The 22578-nt window shown below is 45.0% G+C and overlaps 1 protein-coding gene and 1 long non-coding RNA gene across 6 annotated transcripts in view; one reads left to right on the top strand and one right to left on the bottom strand.

Moving 5' to 3' along the window:
- LOC124292612 overlaps positions 1 to 22578 on the top strand; it is a 141413-nt gene that overhangs the window by 16170 nt on the left and 102665 nt on the right. The gene's annotated exons all lie outside the window — the stretch shown is intronic.
- LOC107223700 (protein downstream neighbor of son homolog) overlaps positions 1 to 22578 on the bottom strand; it is a 97494-nt gene that overhangs the window by 31982 nt on the left and 42934 nt on the right. The window contains exons 3-4 of one of the 5 annotated variants that reach the window (XM_046746869.1): positions 15715 to 15934; positions 11773 to 11887 (exon numbers count right to left, since the gene is read on the bottom strand). The exons of 2 other annotated variants lie outside the window; for them this stretch is intronic. In XM_046746869.1, the coding sequence (XP_046602825.1) occupies positions 11773 to 11887; positions 15715 to 15934 (335 nt within the window). Of the gene's footprint in view, positions 1 to 11772; positions 11888 to 15714; positions 15935 to 22578 lie in introns of those variants that run through there. 2 more of the 5 variants (XM_046746868.1, XM_046746871.1) reach the window with 2 other exon arrangements.

Raw genomic sequence — 22578 nt, 5'->3', positions numbered from 1 at the left:
GGCGGCAGGATGTCAGACGACGTTCGACGACCGAGAGACGGACAGAAAGGAATCCGGGGAGGAGCCGAGAGGGATGCGAGGGACGCCGGGAGAGTAAGACGGACGGGAGAACAAGAAAGTCATTTGAATTTATTTTAATTACACTAACGAACAGACCGCAGAACGAACCTAACGAATTATTTGCTCAAATATGATTACGTGGAATTTCTAATGACGGATTGACCCCCATCCCTTCCCCGCAGAAACGAGCCTTGAATCTATTTACTTTAGGCTCGAAATCATTCCCCCCGATATTCAATGGTTCCGAATTCTGCACTCCTCGGCGCACCGGATTCGACAATCCTGCACGGGAGTCTCCATGGAAAGAAAATGTAAACAAATATATCCGCCCGCCGAAAATACAACTTCTTCATCGTTTCGAATCAGGAAAATCTGCTCCCCAACCCTCGATTTTTAACGAACCAGGAAAATACCGTCTTCATTTAGTTTCCCTTTTCTCTCTTCTCTTGTCGTTTCTTTCCTGTGTTCTAACTGCAAATTAAACCTGACCATGGACGCCCCTCGGTTTCTATATATGGGGCATTCCAGACCTTCACAATTTTTAATTTTACACTCCTCTTAGCGCATGTTGCATTGGAGCGTTCGAAAAGAATGTAATTTCCAAACCTCTAAACAAAAGATATAGCTTTTCAAGTAATCATTCGATTAGCTAAACCTCTGTTAGCCACAGTCATTTTTCATGAATTTAAACAGTAAATCTTTGTAAGGAAAACATTTTTAGCTCAGAGTGAAAATGGGTGTGTATTTAGTTTGAGCGGTTAGACAAGGAAATCAATTTTAAATAATAAATTACTATAAAACAGATGAGGAACAAAATGAGATTAACTGGAAGATATCCTTTATCGGTACTTAAACTCGGTCCGCAAAATTCCAGTGCAGGAGATTTTTCTTTCTATTCTATTTCCATTCATCTTTTTGAAACATATTTCATTTTTGATTTTTATTGTTCGTATCGCCGAGTCTAAATTCGCGTTCACCTTTTCTTCGGGTTGGACTTTTTTGATCGTTTCATGAAGATATATGATTATGCAAATTTCATCAAAACTGATTATTATACGACTAACGGTGATTTGGCCAATCGATAATTGATCGTACTAGAAAAGTAATTCTTTTCAAATCAGGAACTGTGCAAATCGTTTTCCCTTCGCTAATATTTTATTTCATATACTAAAAGATGAAGATAAAATTAAAAATGTGCGAGGTTTACGGCCAGCTCGAGACGGTCTGGAACGCCCCATATATCTGGCCGACAAGAGAAGGGGAGGCGGCGAAATTATGCGTTTGAAAAGCGTGACGATTCGACTCGATCCTCGTTCCGCGTTCTCGATTTCGGAAAAGAGGACGACACGAGCTCGAGGAGGTGTCGACGGCGTCGAGGACGAGGAGAAGTAGGTTCGTTGATCCGCGCCGTTGGGGTTCGCGCGATTTCTGACTCACCCTTAGCGCGGGCGTAACACACCCCCGGCTCACCCGAAGATGGGCGGGGTGGGATTTGCAATGCAAATCGTAACATACCGTATCATACACCTACGCCGTGGTCCACTCACACCGACGCCCCGATTCGTCACCCACACTCGTCGGAAACCGAATCCGCGGACCCTCGAAACATTTCGCGCTGATTCCGCCGCGGTAGGTACTCGGCGATGATTTTCGAAAGCGATGATTCGCGATCACCGAGATTCAATTTTCGGTCCCACCAGAAACAAACAGAACCGTTGAAGAGGGGGAGAGAGAGGGAGAGAGAGAGAAACAATAATTCATCGCCACCGAAAACTGACGTGCAAGAAATCAATGGAACAATTAGCCAAAACACGCATTCTCTTCTGCGGGGATGACGCATTGTGCAGCGAGGCACGGGTCAGGTACACGACATTCCCGGACCCCTGGTGCTCCGCGCGGTTACAACGACCGACGATGTTTCATCGCCTGGATTTTTCAACTGACGTTATCACGCCCGAGGGTTCCGGGACCCGATACAACACGAGGTACACAGCGTCGTTTACAATGACCATTTACCACAGCCCGCGCGTGTGTAGCATCGCCGAGACGCAACGGGTGTTCGAGAAAGTTCCTGTCGTTTGTTACGCGCCCCGCAAATAGTGTCAACGGAACGTTGGGATAAGGGGAAAAAAATTTAAACGTTCAAGGATGAAGATTATAATCTGATTCTGTGTAATATGAATTTGACTGGGTGACCATTGAGGTCCTGTTACGATTCTTCTGCAATGAAACGCCACGTTGCGATGTTCCCTGTCGTCGATTTCCTATTTACATTTTAATAACTCTCTCGCTGAAACCGCCTCATCAAGGGTGTGTAATTCATCCCCGTTTACTCCTGTTCCTCTGTAGTGTTCAAGATCGGAATCGCCAAATCTGGTCGCGTGTTACCTGCAATTAGCCGGTGTTTTAAAGTGTGTAGGTGAAAGTTACGTATTTTCAAAGCTCAGACTGTGACCGTTACGTCCAGTGATAGAAACTCTGAGCAGTCGAAAATCCAAATGGTCAAAATTTTAATATGCGGTTAACGCTTCACTGGCATGTGTGAAGGTTGTTGACGTTCCGCGTTTTGAACATTCTGGGTTTTGACGATTATTGGTCTTGAACATTCGGAGTTCTTGTCATTCTGGGTCGTGATTATTTCGACTTTTCACCATTCTGAATCTTCGTGATTTAGGGTCTTAATCATTCTGAGTTTTGACCATTCCGAGCTTTTGTCATTTTGGGTCTTGACCATTCAGAATTTCGACCATTCCGAGTCTTGACCATTTGGGATTTTGACCATTCAGATTTTCGGTCGTTGGATTTAACGCTCAGTTCGAACCTCGACCGGCGTCCTGCTTGAATAAGTATTCCCCGGGACGATTAATAGAGGCGTCAGTATGATCCGAACGAGGCAGAGACAACCACGCGTGTCTAACGTGTAATACGGTGTGATAAATATGTGCCACGTACGTCAGAGGCGACCCTGTTCACCGGATTGAATTTGAATACGGGTACCGAGGTCCGCGCCGCCCTCGAATCCTAGGTTTCGAACACGTGATCCGCGTAGCGCTGTCTTCGTCCCGCTTAGCGAGCTTTCGAAGGTTGATATTGGTGGTTGATTATCAATTTTCTACCAATTTGGTTCCATTTGTAGCGACGTCGGCTTTTGTGCCGCTAATCACCCCTTGGGCCGCGCATGCCTCTCCGAACCCCCCTGACCACGCGCCCCTGAATTCTGATCTACTTTGCATATTACTCTACCCACACTGGGACAACGCGATTCCCATTTTGTACGCGTATCCCACACGTGGCTCGAAAACCCTCCATCTAGCTTCCGCGTCACACGCACCCACAATAGCGTCCTTTGCCCACGGGTACATCAATACAAAACTACGCACCTAGCGCTTCATGATTTTTACGCGATTTCAGCCTAATCTAATCCGGTCTGATTTCACTTCAGATTGCGGTCGCTTCACTCGACCCTAAACCTCCAGGCTTTCTCGTTGCGCTTCTGGCGGCAACCAACTGTCACTGTTATACATGGTGTAATAATCTACAATCATTTATACTTTCGCGCGCCTCGAAATTTACTCCGCGATGCATATTGCGAATGAATATTTTTTAAAAGGAAAATGGCAGGTCAGATGGTCGAAGAGAAATCGTTTTTCAAAATGAAGTAGCAGGTGAGCGATAACTGTCGTGCCAGCAATATTTTTTAATAAAATCTACCAAACAATTTGCCGATGATCGCGAATCACTTGGCGATTAAATTTTACTACAACTTTATCAAATTTTGCCGTAATTGATCAAGCAGATTCTATTGCAAAATACTGTTTCTCCGTTTGAGATAATCAGCGATATGGATAACATGGTGGCATATTTTTAACACCCATGCTACTGGCATTCAGTGGCGAAGGGAAAAGGCTGCGGTTTTGACGAGCCGACTCGAGGCTGACGTATTAATCGAATTTCGGATTTCTCGAGAATTTTAGCGATGCAGAAACGACCGAGGACACAGCGAGAGCCTGTGAGATGCCGAGCATTATCAAGATTCGCCGGATTCGCCTTCGTCGAGACTCAAGACTCGCGTCGCGACCTCATCCGTGAGGTAGTAATAAAAACCGGAGGGCGGGAATGTCCATTGGGACATAAATAAGTCACTGCGAATGTTCTCTTTGGCTTCCGTCGCTGCGTTCGATTCGAAGTTGCAAAATTACGCGTGTGTGGTCCACCTCAGCGAGCACCGGCTGCTGCCACGAGCCCGGTTTGGGGACGGATCGCAGGATCGCATTCCTCGACGGAACTCGGACGTCTGATCCTTGAGCAAAGGGACTCCTCGGGATATTCGCGAGTCGATCGCTACAGTCTCGGTTTAATTTTAGCGACAAAGTGTCGCTTCGCGTCTCACACCAAATACCACGCGAGTATCTCGGACCAGGTGATTATTGACTCGCCTGTTATCTGTTAAACGCTCGAATCTGCAATGCAGCGTTAAACGCTTTGCTGCTGATGGCATTTTTTTTATACTTCTTTTTTGTTCCAAATGTATAAAATATTTTTATAGCATTGGAACCTGTTGATGAACGAGAAATTATAACTCCAGTGCTACTTCGTGACTATAGTAAAAAAGTAAAGTTATTTCTCCTGACATAATGGAAAATTTTAACTTCCTCTTCTATACTATGATATAGTGTTGAAGAATAATAGCTGATGATTGAATCTGAGTCGTTTCGTAATTCAGCGATATGATCGTTCGTTCAACCCTGTGATTGAATGTTATCAAGAATTGTGATTGAAATTTGCAATTGCTAAATCGTCTAGCTAGTTCCGATTTGTCAGGTGATAAAAGAAATGCATAATTGTGTCAAACTAGATGATTTAAAATTTAAAATATCGAACCACGTCCTAATACATTATGTACATACCTATGCATATTGCATGACTTCTCCAAACCCACTGACCCTCAAATCCAATGTCATGCCTCAATCAAATCGTGGTATTATATTCGTAACTAAAATAACGACGGATGGGATTTTCTCACGATAATTATTGGGTGAATTGAATCATGATTATTTCTTTCGCATACAACGATAAATTTTTTTTTCCTCAAACTCGAATGTATATTTGTACACTTATATCTGTGTACAAGCGGTAGAGATAGACGGTCGGTCAAACGAACTAATTGGGCGAGACCCGGGCGTCGGTTTTTGCGGTAGCAGATACGAGGCAATACCCTGCCTTACTACCGCATGGTCTGGTGTTTAATTGGAGAAACGCGTTGCGTGTTAAACAGATTCGGCGTTTATTTGCTGCTGGAAGAAAGGATTTGGGCGAGAAAAATTGTACGTTGATTTGAATAAGGATTAGGCACAATTTCCTCCCAGCAAAAACAATTGACGTATCCTAATAGTGAGTATAATGCATATTTTCACGCTGTATCTATAAAATGGAAAGGAATTGAAAGACTCGAAGTAGAATGACGGAAAAAAAACCACTCCTTGGATCAACATTTCCGCACCGTTTGATAGGGGATGCTTCTGAGCATGATCTGAAAATGGCTTGTTGTTTCAGGTGGAATGGTACCTACGCAAACTCGAGCTTTATACACACGTACGTATACGAAACGTACGCTCCCCTGCGCGAAAATTCACGCAACGTTGAACGGGATGCTTGCGAGTGCGTGACAAAATGTTTGCCACGCTGACCTTTGCCTTGTGTTCAACGAGCTGTATCCTAAACTGTAGTGAAAATATCTCGCGTGTTTTTCTACGCAGGGTGCGGGAGACGGTAGAATTTCAGTTCGGTAAAATTCCTTCGACACACAGCCTGCGGGGCTCTGATACTTTTCGAGAGCTAATGAGACGAGAAATCAAGAGTGTTATGAATTCAGTTTTAAAACACTTTAGGGCTGTGAAACTGCTAATTGGCTGGGCAGCAGCAAAAATAGCACCTTATGATTTCTCAAGATTTCCTGTCGTATGCTTTCTATTCCTCTTTATATACTTTCACTCGGCCAGTTTTATCCGGTATGAAATTTGGATCATTGATCCATGTAATTGTGCCTTAATTATGTTCAGACTCGGAAACTTCTTGCCAGCGAAGGCGGAATTTAAATACGAGTTACGCGTTTATTTCACAGCTGTAAATCACAGGGTTCACTGATACACTGTAATTACGTGTTCAACATTTCTCACCATTGTTCGCACACACACACACGTTGAGCGTAATACGCGATAGCATTCAACGACCAGAAAGTTGCTACCTGAAACGATATCGTGCTGATTGCCGAGCTTAAGCGTGGTACGAATTGGTGCGGGAAAAATGCTCGGAGGAACACTATGGAAGAAAGATATCGCAAGCGAGAGAGATACTCTGAGCTAGAAGAATCGTAAGCCGGAATTATAATCCGTTGGAATTGCTGGTTGCGGTAAAGCGCACGCCGGGCTCATAATATCTCCGAACCGCGGATCTCTCCGAGTGTTTTGCATGCAAATATTCGCAAACAAAATGAAAATGAAAATTATACATAACTTCTTAAGCGTGAAGCAAAATGAGCGATTCAGCGAATCGCGCCAACTCTCGCGGCTCGCTTCTCTCCGAGACATTAAATCACGTGTCTTGAAGGACTCCGCGGTTCCTCGCATTACGTGCATACCGAGATACAAAAATTACAATAATTTCCCTCGTTTGCTTTATTATCGCCTCGCCTGCGTTTACCGCCTGCACTTTATCACACCCAATTATCCCCGGAATAACTGCATACATAACTGCTCCGATTCACCCGCCATTCTTTCGCCTTGGTTTTAACTAATCGCGCGCCACGATTTCCCCTGCAATTTCTCGTCAAATCGTGTCACGCTACGGAACCTTTTGCCGGAGAACGTCCGTTCGGTTTTTTTTTTTTTTTTATCTCAAGTGAAAGCACCGCGTCGACGATGAGAGGCGGCGTCCTCGAGTCTATCAAACCTGAGTCCGGAAACGGTTGGGTCAGATTCAGATCTTCCGGATAAGCGAACTCGCGAGATAAAACGGGTCGTCTGTTCGCAGCCAGTCACTGCAACCTCTCGGCCCTTCCTTCTTGAGGATTCAACGGAGCCGACGGCCATAAACACTGTATCAATGTTTCGCGGGGCATTAAATTGCTGTGAATTAGAGGGCGACCATCCGCGGCTCTTAGGAGATACACGACGGCGACGGTGGATATGGACCGCGATAAAAACACAGATTAATAACTATTACTCGACGACGACGTCGCGACGCCGTCGCTCCTTATTCTCATAAAAACCGCCACGCTGCAGACGTTATACGCCGTGTTCCTCAGCTGCGCACCGCGGACGTTACGGCGAATAAAAATTATCCACCGCGTATTATCTCTCTCATCGTATAATTCTCAGATTGCCAGAATTACTCTTGATTACAGAAATTAATTCACCGACAAGATCTTGGCGATACACGCATTCTCGTTCTACAGTTCCCATTATTTCATATAATATTTTAGGATTTAGACAAGGAATCGGGGCGGGTTTTAAATTCCGAATTTGAAAAGTTCCGAAAGTGCCAAATTCCGAATTTTTTACTGGTGAAACTTGACGTAAAGAAATCAAACTTTGACGAAACATCGAACTTCCGAAAGGACAAGCTGCTGGAAGGACACAGCTCCGACAAGTTAAAGTTCCGAAAGTGCGAAAACGAGAATATTAAAAATTTGAAACCATCAAAATTCCGGATGATCGAAGATTTCACCTCTGTAAATTTCTGACTTGACGAAATTTTATCACTTTGATCTTTCTTTGCATTGGATTTTTAATATTTTGACATTCGGAGTTCTGGTAATTCTGACTTTTGGTTCTTCTGATTTTTTACATCCATTCGTTGAGTAAACCCCGCTGTGTGAGTATATTTTAACTTTCGGAACTTTACTCGGTCGAAACTTTATTTTTCGAAATGTTTCTCTATCGAAACTTGAATTTTCGGAATCTTGCATTTCGGAACTTTGAGATGTCGGGTCTCCGACCATTCCAAACTTTCTTGTTTCGTAAGAGTTTGATGTCTTTACTTCAAGTTTCGCTACCAAATAACTCAGAATTAGACGCTTTCGGGAACTTTTCAAATTCGGTACTTCAACTCCGTCTCAGGGAATCCAAACACTTGAGAAGTCGGAGAGAAATGTTGCAAGTCGAAATGTAAACTATATAACCACTCTACGTTCGGGAGGCTGCAAGCTGGACACACGTAGCGTTTCCCTGAAAAGAAATCACGCCGATACGAAATAGCAGGCCGATTACTCGAAGTGGAGTAGACGGGTTGTACGCGCAGCTTATACGCCGGCGGGTTGATTTTTGCAAAAACAAGTCCTGTTCGGCAAGTTTGCGACATCATTTGCCGTATCCCCGGTCTGATGGATGGACCGCCGCCCGTAATGGGAAAGCCAGGCCGTCGTTCGACACCCGCATAAAATTAACCCCCTGATTCACTCGGTGGCTCGTCGTCGCTCCATCCGTCGGTCGTTCCGTCCGTTCGTTTTAATTAACGAAACACCACGAGCACCAGGCGCCGCGACGCGTCCGTCGTCCATCCGTGGCGTTCTGACCCCGCGTGGATATCGGCTGTATCTTGTATCGTCCGGTACACTCCTTGCACCGAGCTTTCCTCTCAAGAATCGACGGCGGCCGTGCGAGCGTCGAATTTCCGCTGCCGCGAAAATTTCTCACGGTGAAATATCCGCTGTATAAATCCTTCTGAAAATTTCGCCGATCTTTAGCCGACCGCGTGATCTTCCACACGTAAAGATCGTCGATCGGTTGATATCACAACCTCCGACTGTACCGGAGCGAACTTTCGTCCACGAGCACGATGATGTCTTTATCCAGGTAGCGTGTCGTGCAGAGAGGAGCGGGGCGTGTGTGTCCATTAAGACACTGCTGCTGTATGCTCGAGGAATCTCGGTGTGAGTCTAGATACGTGTGGAGCGAGAAGAGCGGGCCTGACGCTGCAGGACGGGGCCTGAAGGGTGAAGGAGAGGGTTCCGTGGGGTCACCCAGTCACGGAGTTAATTAGACAGTGTGCTTCGCCCTCTCGGCACGGGCCCAGATATCAATCGTAACCTCGGAGGCTTCGGCTTCGGTCTGCGGCGAAGCATTGTCCCCTCATCTTCGTCGAGGACGCTCCGGATGGCCCGAGTCCTGGACCCGGTTTCAGGCGAAATCCGGAAGCAGGAGAGCCGATTGACACCCGGACTCGTCACGGCGACTCCCAGCTCGCCGCTGCGCTTCGAAAAGTAAATATGCCGGGGCCTATCGCCTCCGTGAATCTCTGAATCGATCGCATCGTCTCGATCAGGAACTCTCGTGTATCCCGAGGTAGGTATAAGCCGGTGATCCAGATCGGTGATCGTGAGGCCTGAAGTAATGCAGCCTGAGCATGAGATTTTTCTCTTGTACCTGAGCGTGCGGGCTTCCTCAGGAATGACATAATTCACGTCAATTCGGGCTCTTCGTCTCGACCCACGCGGTGATAGATAAGAAGCGGAACTTTATGTCTTCGCGCCTTCGGTTCGCTGCTCCGGTCTTAACAGTTGGCAACTGGCGTAATCAGGTCGTATAAATGTAGTGGGCTTGTTTGGTATACATATATAATATATATGTATATATATATAAACCTAAGACGGAGGGAAGTGAAGCGTTCTGTTTTCCTATCTCGCCGCGGACCGAATTAGCCGGGATAATTAAGACGCGGGGAAAAAGCAGCCGAGGAGTTAGTCGTGCGTAAACTGTAGCGGCCAAGGATGCTGCAGGTCCTGTGGATCCTTGCCCAAACCCGAAGAGAGAATCCCGCGAAACCTCGGAAGTTTTATACTCCGATACCCGGGACTGCGGTGCTACCAGCCAATTCTAGAAAACTCCACCCACTATGCTAAGCGACTCTAGTTTATGAAATGAAACCTTTGTGCCGCGGTATCACTAATGAAAGCTGCACTTCGACCGTTTTCGACTTTGTTGTCTGCGTCTCGTTGCATCGATGAGCGATAATGAAGGCATTGGACAAAGCCGGGGGGAAATAAGTCAACCGAGAGTGAAGAAAATAAGGAAACCCGTTTGGTTTCTACTAATTGGTTACCATGGCGCGGTGGCTGGCTGGCAGGACTTGAAAATTTTATCGCATTTTTATGAAGAGCTCTTTTCTCTGGTGCACAGAAGTACGGAGGAGGACAAACGCGAGGCGATGCGATTTAATTTATTTATCCCAGTTCTGCGTGATTAAAAAAATATGAGGAAAGCACCGAGTCGAGTAATTTTAAATACACGCCAATGATGGAGGGTGAATTGATAGGGAAATGAAAATGCAAAGTGCGAGACACGACGCGTCGTATAAAATAACAGTTAATAACGTAAGGAACAACATAATATTTTTGGACACGTAACACGCGCATAAAGTGTCAAAACTTATGTCGACATGTGAGAAAGGGGGGAAAAAACACTCGCTACTGAAGTGTGTCACGGATCTGAGGAACAAACGGCCGAAGATAAAGTACATGAGAGATAGATAAAAATACAAATGGATTATTATGTAAAGTGTTTCGTGTCCGACTTATTCACTTCTGTGACGTGATTCCATTTGACGTTTCGTAATATCTTTTGATTCTGGCAAAATGAGGTGTAAATCAGAAGGAGAATGGATGAAGAAAATCAATTAAAAATTCGTTCGGCTTCTGGTTTAGCCGTAGTGCCCGCTATTTTTCCGGGCTGTGATTGAATACATTTTAGACGAGCTGGGATCTTGAATAGTGAGTAAAAAAAAAACAACAAATAAATAAATAAACAAACAAACGGGAAAGAGAAACCGACGAAGCAAATGCAGGAAAGAAAAGGAGGGAAAAATCTCGGACTCGCGGTGCAGAAGAAGATCTTTACGCCGTAAACTTAAGAGTAGGCCGAAAGTACCTCGTTAGGCAAATCGACTACCTCGTTAATAATTTTAAGCGCGAGAGGCGCTCGTAAACGCAGCTTCCATTTTCGTTCTCGCCGCCCGGCGACACGTGTTATAACACGAGCGTAAGGTACAAGGTGTAAGGTACAAGGTATGAGGTAAAGACCTATACGAATGGTTCGATAATTTCACGCTGCAGGTGAAAAATCCCTGATCAACCCTCGCGGTCTCGAGAGCGCGATTTGTCCGCGTGTAGAATCTCACCGTCGAGATGAATTATTCCGCGGCCGAGGTGTGCAGCGTCTGCGGATCATGAAGAAGACGTCCTCTTTTATCCCGGGCGTTGAAGAAGTCGCGGGGTTCCGACCCTCGGTGGCGGCTAACGAGAAACAAAGAACCGTTTCGAGCAAATATTAATAAAACTGTTGAAATACGGCGGTAACGAGTCGCGGGGGGGGGGGGGGGGGGGGTGGAGGGACGAGAGCTTCGAGATGGGGATGACGGCGAGGACGAGGACGAGGACGAGGGCGAAGGCGAGGGCGGCTGCCGCAGATATAGGTTCGGTGTACGCAAGGAGAGGTCGAGAGGAGAAGGGCGGGGGGTGGTTGGAGATGGAAGCAATAGGGATCAACTAGTATGCAAATCGCATGTAAATATCGTTCACTCTCCACGGCTTTCTCTCTCTCTCTCTCCTCCGTCTGTATCTCTTCCTCTCTGCCTCCTCGTCACCCTCCTTCTGTCCTTCTCTTTCTCTTCCTCCACCCAAAGGGAGAGAAGAAATCAAAGCCCTGGAACGCGACTCACCCGCTCTCTGTTCTCTATTGCGTGGGTATTGTTCCTCGTTGCATTTGTACCAATTATCATTTGAATATATCCCGCGATGCGGTCTCGTCTGACTTTCAAGAGCGCCGTTGCAAAACTGCAAACGCGGAGAAAAAAAAAAACTTATCTAATCGAAATCGACTCTAGGCATATAGAAATTATTTCACCGTTTCAGGAAATTTACAGAGGAACGGTGATTCGGAACTTCTTATTTCGTTTATGTTTCTGCAAGAAAAATATATTCGTACATTTATAATCGTGCATGCAGGTTAAACAGTCCTTAATTATTTAAAATTTTTAACGATAATAATCGAACAGTTTAGGTGTGGGTAGAAAACAAAAATGAATTTTTGATTTTAAAGCCTTATTTAAGTGTAAACATATAGTAAACTGAACAGATTTAACGTCAGAGTAACCACTAAGGGGGTTTTCGAGATAAGAGAAGTAGAAAATGATCCTTTTGTTCCAACCAAAACTTATTTGAAAGCTGCAAATTTCTGCTTTAAAACACGAAAAGTTTTTCAAATTATCTTAAAAATTAACTCTTGCACGTCCTTTTAAGTGGAGCTCTGTAGAAAATGATTGGCAAAACGGTAACGACGCTATCAAGCGAACGGAATGTCTGAAATACAAAAACCCATGAAATTTTTAGAATCGTCAATGCATCCTCTCAGCTTCTTTAGAAAGGATATTTGACAAATTAAAATTTGTATCAGCTGCGATTTTTTTCATCAGGTTTCGTGACATACAAGAGTGAACTTTCAATTTGTTTTTCTTTCAAAGCGAAAATTTTTAATTTTCGAACGTAATTTGTCATATTCTCTTCCGTTCATTAGTCCAGCCACGATGAAACACAAAAAAATCATTATTTTCTACCCCTCTTACCTGGAAGACTCCCTGAAATTATACTTGCACGAAATACTTACTTGTACAAAATTGTTTTTGCAATTTATACAATATTTTAACCGTTATCACAACGATTGTATCCAATCGGCTAGAATTTGCCACTAACGATAGGAAACGAAATTTTCCCTCATGCGTTCCCTCGTCGGTGATTTTATTTCGTCAAGGTGACTCGCGGAACGCCGTAATGAGATCGAGGCGTCGCGTCGCATCGCGTCGTATCGCGTCGGTGGCGCTGGTCTCTTACAATTAGATTTCACCGGGGTACGAAACGGATAAGCAGATCCGCGGATAAGTCTCGTAGTCTCGTCCTCACCGTGTGGGTCTCCAATCTCGTTTGCTAGGTTCGTTGAGTCCTGTAAGCTTCGCGGCAGCACGTGCTAATTGGGAGATTAACACCGCACCGCGCATACCAACCTTCTACGAGTCGCTGGGTTGTCGGGCTTCTGGGTCTACTTATCGGTATATACGCCGATATTCCCTTACGTCTTACGACTATCGGATCCGGCGCAGGAATTTAGAAGAATGCTGGATCGCGGAGTCCGTAATTGGCCGCAATTAATGAATACGGAAAGGGCGAGCGGCGGTCGGCGATGAAAAATGACGGGAATTAATGGAACCTGGAGAAAAGTTAGATCTCATACATTGTGAAAAATTGACGGTGTTAAAATTGACCAAAAGTGGCCGGTATGGACTACTATAGAACAATTTTTGTGGTCAATTCAGAACTTGACGATAAGTAGTATTAGATTGACACCGAAAAATGTTCAGTAGAAGTCTACACCGCATTTTTTTCACACAGGATTCCATTTCGTTTTGTAACTATACCTGTGTACTTATGAGGTAATTGAGTTTGTGCAAATCGTTCATATAATACGTTTGTACACCGGACGATCCCTCTTTGTCGGTTCCAGTAGTTTCTCCTCCCGGTCATGTAGTAATTCGCAAATGCAACGCTTCCCACTTGGTCCTGAACACGATTCTGGTGTACGTATCAGCTGTACGTATAATACTCGACAAACCGGACGAGTGTCCCGTTGTTTTATCGAATTTAACGCGTATAACGCCGCTTACGCAATCCTGTCTGGTAGATTTTCCTCTTCACGTTACGATGCACTTTAATATACACATTGCGAGTTGCGAATCTATGTATCGCGTATATTTGCAAACTGAGCGGAGATTGTCTCGCGTCAGTTTTTCGCTCTTTTATTCGCGTGCTCATACCTACAAACGAGAACGAGTATCGGAGATAAACTTGCCAAGAAAAAAAACCATTGAAATAAATAAAATCAATTTGAAAAAACAAAAAGTTATCGCAGGCGTTCCAGATTTGACTGATGATCTGGTATGAAGCGGAGTCGTCGACGGTGATAAGGACAGAGCAGGTGGTTAACTTCGGAGTGTAAGAAACTGAAACAGCGGACTACAAACGGCTCTATTAGCCAGATTTTACCGGTGCGAATATAACGTCGCAGTTGTTGGAAATGGTCGAATGCAAAACGCGGTATTGCGGGCGGAGCTATTAAAAAAATCTTTCTCCGGAGGGAAACTATTCAGTTATTCCGTTAGAGAGGACTGTAACGTAACTTTCAGCGGGTAGTATAACCGCGTTGCTTTACTGAATTTCGTTTAATTCCGGCAGCAGGACTGCTGCGTAAAATTCTTCTCAGCGCGCCCTGTTCTTCTTGCGTTTCGTCATCCTTCGATACGAATTACAAGGCGCGTTATCCGGCGTGCCGGTAATAATCCCGATAAATAAAATGAAATGTAAATTGTCGACAAAGTTCCCAGCTCTCTCGCTTAGCCAACTTTGCTTATTACGAATATTTGAGAACGTATCTGGGGGACTTAGCCCTTAATTCCGAGAGTTGTATAAGTTTTACCGACCGAGTATTAGTCGGAATTATATAAAGACTCCTGTCTTATTCTCACACCCCGCAATTCGCCCTCGCACCGCAAGTCGAGGTGAGACTGGGTTCAGGCTCCGAAGACTTCTAACTCCACCGCAGGTATTTTCATCTTATTCCCGGCCTCTTCGCGCCTGGATTATTTCCGAGCTCTCCCCCCGAGAAGTTGGCGTCTCGACGCTCTCTCATTCTCCGAATTCTTGTTAAACCTCACCGCTGCAGCTACGCCATCGCGGCTTCTCCACTCTCGGCTTTTGACCGTTTGCAGCTTCCGCAGAGCCGCATCAAGTATGCATACAATAATATACAACTGCTGCACCTATGCATTCGCCTACGCGCGGTAGGCGTTACGCCAACTTCGCCCGGGTCACTTAAGACCATTCGAAAAGAGTAGCTTATACGTATACCTTACTCTGTTTACTTTTCCCCCGGAACTTCAACCTGGGGCAATAATCTGGGATGAAATCTGCAGTTTCTCGAAATGAAGGTCGAAAAACCAACGTCTTACAACAACCGCGGGGGCTGGTCAGTGCAAAGCTCCGATCCAGCGGTCAGAGCGGTCGTATACGCCAGTCATTATATATCAATCAGTAGGTTCGGAGCGTGGATCGTGGGCATTTATTAAAACGTCAGAACGTCAGAACGAATGAATCAGCTACTATACGTGCTCCCGTAGTGCAGGGCGCCCTGGCCAAGAGGGCACGAGGGCCCTGCACAATGGAGAAGAGTTCGGTATTGGTAGAGTCGACTGGTGCGATACGTGTATAGCAGTTCACCCATCCGGACAACAGGGAGAAGGCTTGTGTATTTGTACGTACGAACCCGCGTCGATATAATATGAAGTCTAAAAATCAAAACACATTAATCTCAGACACGTGCCAAGGATCGCACGGTTACGGTTCTGCGTTTTCTATTCCCCCGCGCCGCGTGCGTACTGTGATATCGGTCCGATTTCTCGGTTGCCGGCTTGGTCCTGAAGCCTTGACGATTTCTTACAGCTTCGCTTTACCGACCTCAAACGGACACGCGGGACTTGTTCGATACCGTTTATTCGAATCCGGCCACGAACAAGGCGCAAAGTCTAAGCATAAATATAAGTCAGGCGGCTTCTTACCGCTCTTGTAGGATCCGATCGTTAGCTGGGCTGGTATGAAATATTGAGTGGAGATTTGGGATCGATTCGATGCGTACAGCCGGCGATGATTGACTGTAGAAATGAGCGCGTACACTTCCGGGATCATCAATAACGAGTACAATAAGCGAGTGGCCTCCCGGTTCGCGGGTCGACAGATCGACGGAGGAATCAATGGAGCTTTTTTCATCTCTCCTCGGATCTGGAAAGACAAAGATAGAGGATGACGGTGCATTTGGCATAGGTGCAGAGAATGCGAACAACACAACGTGGCGTTCTGCTTCCGTATATATACATATATGGTATCTATCTATTCAGCTATCTCTGAATTGTACGCCTCGTCGGTATATTTCGTCCCGTAATTCCGTACGGGGATTCCCCCCTTCGCCCCCCCCCCCCCCCAAACTTTGACGTGTCAAAGGGAGGTATTTAGCACCGAGGGTCAATTTACCGGGGTGTGATTCCAGCGTACCGAAACCAGGGTTCTCGGTCTAGGACGAGGGTGCTGCCCACTGATCGAGGGGAGCTCATTTCCAATGGCCACCGGTCGTCTGACCGTCATCGAGGAGCTAGGCGATTCAGGTTTTACACGAGAGTAAGGATCGCGAGACGGTGGGGTTATGGGAAAAACGTGATATTCGTACATCGACGAATATTTCGATGAATGACAGTTTCTCTTAATGATGGGAAGTAATGTTGAGGTCATAAATAAAAGTGACCGACGATCGCGACACGTTTTGATGCAGATTGGCATTTTTTGGAACCAAAAAAAAAAAAAAAAAAAATTACGGATATTAATATTTCTGCATGTGACAAATAGGGACGGTAAATTAGAAGGTGGGATAAGTTGAAAAAAAAATTTTTTTTGTAATAAGGACAAATGCCGGATAGATGAGAAATTGACGTGACCCTTAATAAAGTCGGAGACTTAACACTCGCTTGACTAATTGCCGAGGGAAGTCGGACCGGATAATGAATAAAAGATAAGAGAAAAATATTCATAATTGACCAATTAATAACACACCGAATCGTGTGCATCGACCACGGACGACGGTTCGGGTCCAGCCGCCGTCCAAGGCGGGTGAGAGTGTCGTAAATCTAGCGACGTCTCTTCTTTCGGAATAATTAACACATTCTCCGGTCTCGCATCGCCTACACGTACGTAAGTCAACAATTATGGAATATGATCGCTGCGGCGTCTGTAAAGCATGCGTTGTGGAGAATTTTGGTCAAAATCATTGTCAACGATCAGCGACAAGGAAGATAGAAAAATATCGAGAAAGTAAGGACAATTTTCTATGCATCGTGGAAAATTCAAATCGAGTTTAAACCAATAATCCAATAATTCTAGTTCAATGTTAAGAAAACTCAGCTTTTAGCTACCGAGTAACAAAAAAGCAAAGAAAAGAAGCGACGAGTAAGTTTGGGGTATTATTTTTTTTCCGTCAAACGAAATCAGCCGAATTTCGGGACACCTGGTTAAAACGGACGCTTGAGGTTATCGGGGATCGTTGGACGAATCGTTGGTGCGAAATCTCCGCTGCAGCTGGTGCTTTGACAGAAGCCTAGCCGACAGAGGAACCGTAACTAGGTTCGAAACTGAGATAGACGAAGGGTTCGGACTGATCTGGGGTTAGTTTTATGCCACGGGTGTCACGGTTAATCCTTGGCCATTGTGCGTACACCCCTTCGAGCGTGGACTCCTACGATACCCCGCCGTCTGTGTAGCCCGGGGGTTCGTGAAGTTGGCCAGCGTGCACGCACACGCGTGTTGAAGTCACGCGGAAAGAGTGCTCCGCACGTTTGATATTGTGAAAAGTAACGGGGCGAAAAGGGCGGGGGAGAGGAGGCAGCGTGACTTTTGAAACGAGAGCGCAGTAACGGCGGGTCCTTATCGGAGGGGATTTCGGTAATTTCTGAAACGATGCCGCCCAGATAACGTCCGGAGATAATTAATAATTAAGATCTTTGGGGCGTGGGTCCCCGGCTGGGGAGACGTAATGGCAATTTACGTCTCCCGGGAGGCGAGATAACTTCATATCTGCTGCTAATAATTTATTTCACCGAATGGGCACGATATCATTATATTCAATTACACAACTTTCGCTTAACGTTGTTCAATGTTACACTTTGGCCAGAACCGGTGCAGAGTCAGACATCGAACAATTCAACAAAGAGTATCGATAACTTCGCCTGATCTTCGGTGGTCACGTGACCGTAGGAGGGCGCAACTATTCCTCACAGTTTACATAACAACACCGCCGTCTACCCTTGCTGCGAAAAGGTGAGAAGTACACGACATCGGTAAATAGAACGGCTCGAGTTTGCTCAGTTTGATCGCGTCAGTCAACGAACGGTGTTGTTCTGACGGGCTAAACGAGGCGAAAAAGGGTGCAACGCGATCCATTCTGTCACGTGTGTGTGCGTGTGTGTGTGTGTGTGACTAATTCACCTTCGGTGCTGAAATCCGCAGTCATCGGTTGCTGCCATCGAACCGCCACCTGGATCGGAACATTTCCGATACTTCTATAATACAAGGCGTATGGTAAGTAAAAAGTACCGTTGAAGCTTTATTTGCCAGAAAATAAATGTGGACTGTATATGAAACGCTGTTTTGTTTATCGTGGAGGGAATTGCAAAGACAACGATTGTCTCGAACTAGCTTAACCCTCCGTCCCCACTGTGTACATTTTAGTGCTAAGCAGATATTGCAGTTTTCATTCTAATTGACTGTAAGAATTTTTCTTGATTAATCAACAAAAGTTATCGATCCAGAACCTTTTGGAGTATGGAATATATATATTTTTCTGTATTCAAGCATTTTTTTCAACATTTTTTAACGGAGGGTTCCCTGTAAAATAACATCCGAGCACTAGAGTGTCCACAGTGGGAACCGTGTATCGAAAATAACAATGAGAACGGACGGTTAAGATTCCAACACACCTGTTCATCGCTTGCAAACCTATAGTCGATGATCAATTTGCCCCATAACGTGTGGCAAAAATTAACGACACGTTGAATCAATTCAGGATCCTCGACGTTGAAGATAAGCAAATTGATTTCGGTCCGTTGATCACCCGGGCAGATTTTCGCGTCTCCTCGAATACAGTCGTACAGGTGGCGAAGCTCAGAGTCTACAGATGATACGAAGCGTGAATAGATCAGTGGTAGAATTCCGCGGTAGAAGACACCGATGACAGTGGAGTGTCAATCGAGGTGTTTGGTCTTTCGACCCTTCGAAGGTTCGAGCACGTGAGTATCGTGATCCATCTGTCGTCGCCCGCTGCGAAGGGTGAGGGTCGCGAGGAAGAGGTTCCTCACATTGTCTTACCAAGAAACGTTGATACCTCGGTCTGTGTTCTCTTCTGACGACCCTCGTCTTCGGGCTCTCGAATTTTGACACTCGTAGGTCATTGCTTTCACACCTTACGCGGAAGACACGCTGCATCCGTTGATCAACGGCGTACAAGGTCCGGTATGCGTTTCGCCCGGTGTAAATTATTCGCACTACGTAAACGGCCCCGTGCACGATCTTCGTGGGAGCCCACGGACCGCGAGGTCTAATCCCGGACCTCATCTTCCGCATCCCCGGCCCCCGCTTTTCCCCCAGTTCCAAGCCCCGGATCACGGCCCGTTCCTAATGCTTGAGCAACGAAGCCGAATTCATTTGTATCCTCCAGGACCCGCGGCGCGGTGACGTCTCTATAAATTCCCAGATTACGGCCATTACTCAAATGGCGGACGCGGGCGTATGTATTACACCTGTTCGAGTGTTCCTACGGGAACATCTATATTCTATATACCTGCACGCACGTTTTCCCTTTCCTTATTCTTATTCCTTTTCTCAATTCACCCGCAATGATGCTTGATGGAAGATTACGCCGCGGCGTTCATCTCTCATATACCTTGTTTTTCTCGGCTCTGTATTTTTTATTTTTATACCTTCTGTGGTTTTATCGTTCTTCCTGGTCAAACGTTTCACTCGTCACCGTGCGACTGACGACGCTGGTGTCCAAATGCTGTTTTCAAACGGTACCTACCTACCTACCTACCTACCTACTTATCTACGTATGTAGGTACGCCGTGTACGAACGTATTATACCAACGTACGGCGGATTTCGTATGTCACTGTGCGTTGACCCCAGGTTCTCGACTTTGCATATACTTCGATTGTAATAAATCTTGCCTGGAGTTAGTCGGCAGGGAATATCCTGCATGATTTGCATTTTTTTACAAATTGATTATTATTTCCGTAATACTAATCGCCAAACGTTTTTCCTATTATATACATATCTCTCAAATTACTCGTCATCGTTTGCAGCAGACGTGTTTGGTATATTTTTTTTCCAGTATTTGTACCCGTCGGGCTCCGTACGTATACTAAATTGAATCGACAAACGACATTCGCTGTCACTGTATGGGAAAATATTGGAGGCTTATAATAAAGTCGACATTCCAGAACTATGCGTCCGGTCGTAAAATAGCAGTTTACGATCCATTTACTAGCATCTGATGGGATGTAATCATTTCGAAAATTTTATGTCACACAGTACCTACAAACCGGCTTTCGAATTTCAGCCTTGGCAATTACTATCACTTAAAAACGCTATAGAGACGTTTTCCTCGTAAATATAATATTTCGCAATTATATAATTATTATATTGAATATTTAAAGTTTGATTTTTTTTCTGTCGTCGTTGTGATTTACGAAAAAGTTTTCGAACCTTCATCTCGCTTATCACTTACGCCTAGTCACAGTGGTTTCGTTCGATTCTAACACCGCCTGCAGTGCAGTTCGGCTGATCCGCGCATCAGAGAATCGCCGTTTTAATCTTGTCAGCATCCGTGAAGGGCGGGGCGCTCGCACGTGGGTCTCTGTTTGCTCGAAAAGTATTAAACTTTGGATAAACCGCTCCGCATAAATTTCAATGCCACTCTTACGTCGGTGTTCGCATCATACGCTCCTGCGGGCTATATACACACACCTTCACCAACTGCTGCATCCCTTTTTTATTCTATTTTTTTCCGTTCCGAAAGAGAGGGACGCTCATCCCTCCCAAATCTGGTTCATGATAGTAAGGCTGCAGTACATATACGTTATAGGTATATAGCTATCGAAAAAACTGCAGCACGATTTTTCGACCTTGCTAAACAAGCAGCAACTTTAATATATATCTATGCATATTATGCAAGTGGGAAAAATTTTACAGCCTTTTGAGGAAAAGTTTATTATATTACGATTCATAGATATCAAAAAGAGTTTATCTGGCAACTGGCAAAATTTTGGATTAGACAAGATTACACTGGTCAATAAAAATTCACTTTTTGTGTGCAAAATGAAAACTTTTAACTGATTGTGTTAGGAACAAGGTTTCGTACAACAGAATTGGTATTAGAATATTTCAGATACGAATAGTTTTAATGCAATATAATTTTTTTAGTTTTTCGAAGACTACAGTTTTTATGAACAAAAATTAGGTTATGTATAGTGTTGCGGTACACTGGTCAACAAAATTTTGTAACAAGGCAGGTACTGACTAATTTTTAAATACATATCTACCTTCATTAAAAAACTATATTTATTTTCACTTGATCAGGTCTGGTTTTTGTGTTACATCGAATACCAATAAAATTGAATACTTATCGTTTTGACTCACCTCTTTTGATTCAGATTTGAAATTGATTTGAAACACCAGTTAATTAGTTACAACAATTAAAAAAACACCCTGAATCAAAAAAGGTAAGTCAAAACGATAAACACTCAATTTTACTCGTAGTCAGTGTAACACAAAAACCAGACCTGATCGAAGGAAAAGAAATTTGGGTTTATAACGAAGGTAAATAGGTACTTAAAAATTAGTCTTGTTAAAAAAATTTGCTGACCATTGTCATTACCCCAGGTTTGCGCGTCCGATTAAGTATGACGAAAAAGAATCCGGATCCTTGACAGCGAGGAGCATGATTTTCTATATCGGCCACAGCGTGCACGGTAAAGTATAACCCAGGGTATATCAGGGCAGAGATGCACAATGGGCTTTCGGACTCGGACCCCAACCTCGGGTTGTTCTTTTAGCACGCGCGTCCCTTTGTGCTGACATAAATATCGCTTATGCCGGCATTGCGCCGGTGTTTTGCCAACCTCCGTATCGCGCCGAAAGTAGGTACTAGGCTCGTCCTGTGTGCCCGGCAAACACGAGTCACGTGTCCGCCGCCCCCGTCGCCACCCTTCGCGTCGCTTTCAACCCCCGGACCGCTCCCTCACCGTCGGCTTTTGACTCCCTCGGTACGAGTGCACTGCAGGTCGAGGATAGACTGCGACCGCATCCCCTTCTGCACAACGGTGTGTGCTATCTCGGTGACATCTCGCAGCTCGTGCGGAGACCGGTGTTTGCTACTGAACTAAGATCGCAAACACACGTGTGTTTCCCATTATTTATTATTTCGGTTATTTACTTTTGACGCTTTGTCCTGTCCGCGGATACGATGGAAACGATCGCTTCTCCGTTATCTGTGAGATAGGTACCTGTAATTCTCATACGTAGTCGTCGCAGGCGGTGAACAAGAAACCTCGCAACTTCGACGACCTTTTCGGCTTGGTCCCCGATCCTTGAACTCACATTGTGGATAATTAATTTGCTGTTTGTTGATTTACGAGGTCAAGGATACCCGGTATACGTTGTATCGTTGACGCATTTCCAAGTTTAACCATGGAGTTTTTTACGTATTGAGGCAGATTATGATTAGAAAAGCTGGATTGGCAGATCGAACGAAAAAAGTTATGCGTTGATTGATCTATTACTTGACTTTCTCCAATCACCATATCACACCAAGGCTGATTTATTTATT

The sequence above is a fragment of the Neodiprion lecontei genome, chromosome 1 (assembly GCF_021901455.1).
Source record: "Neodiprion lecontei isolate iyNeoLeco1 chromosome 1, iyNeoLeco1.1, whole genome shotgun sequence".
Classification (NCBI taxonomy): Eukaryota; Metazoa; Arthropoda; class Insecta; order Hymenoptera; family Diprionidae; genus Neodiprion; species Neodiprion lecontei.
This window is presented reverse-complemented; position numbering and strand designations above follow the sequence as displayed.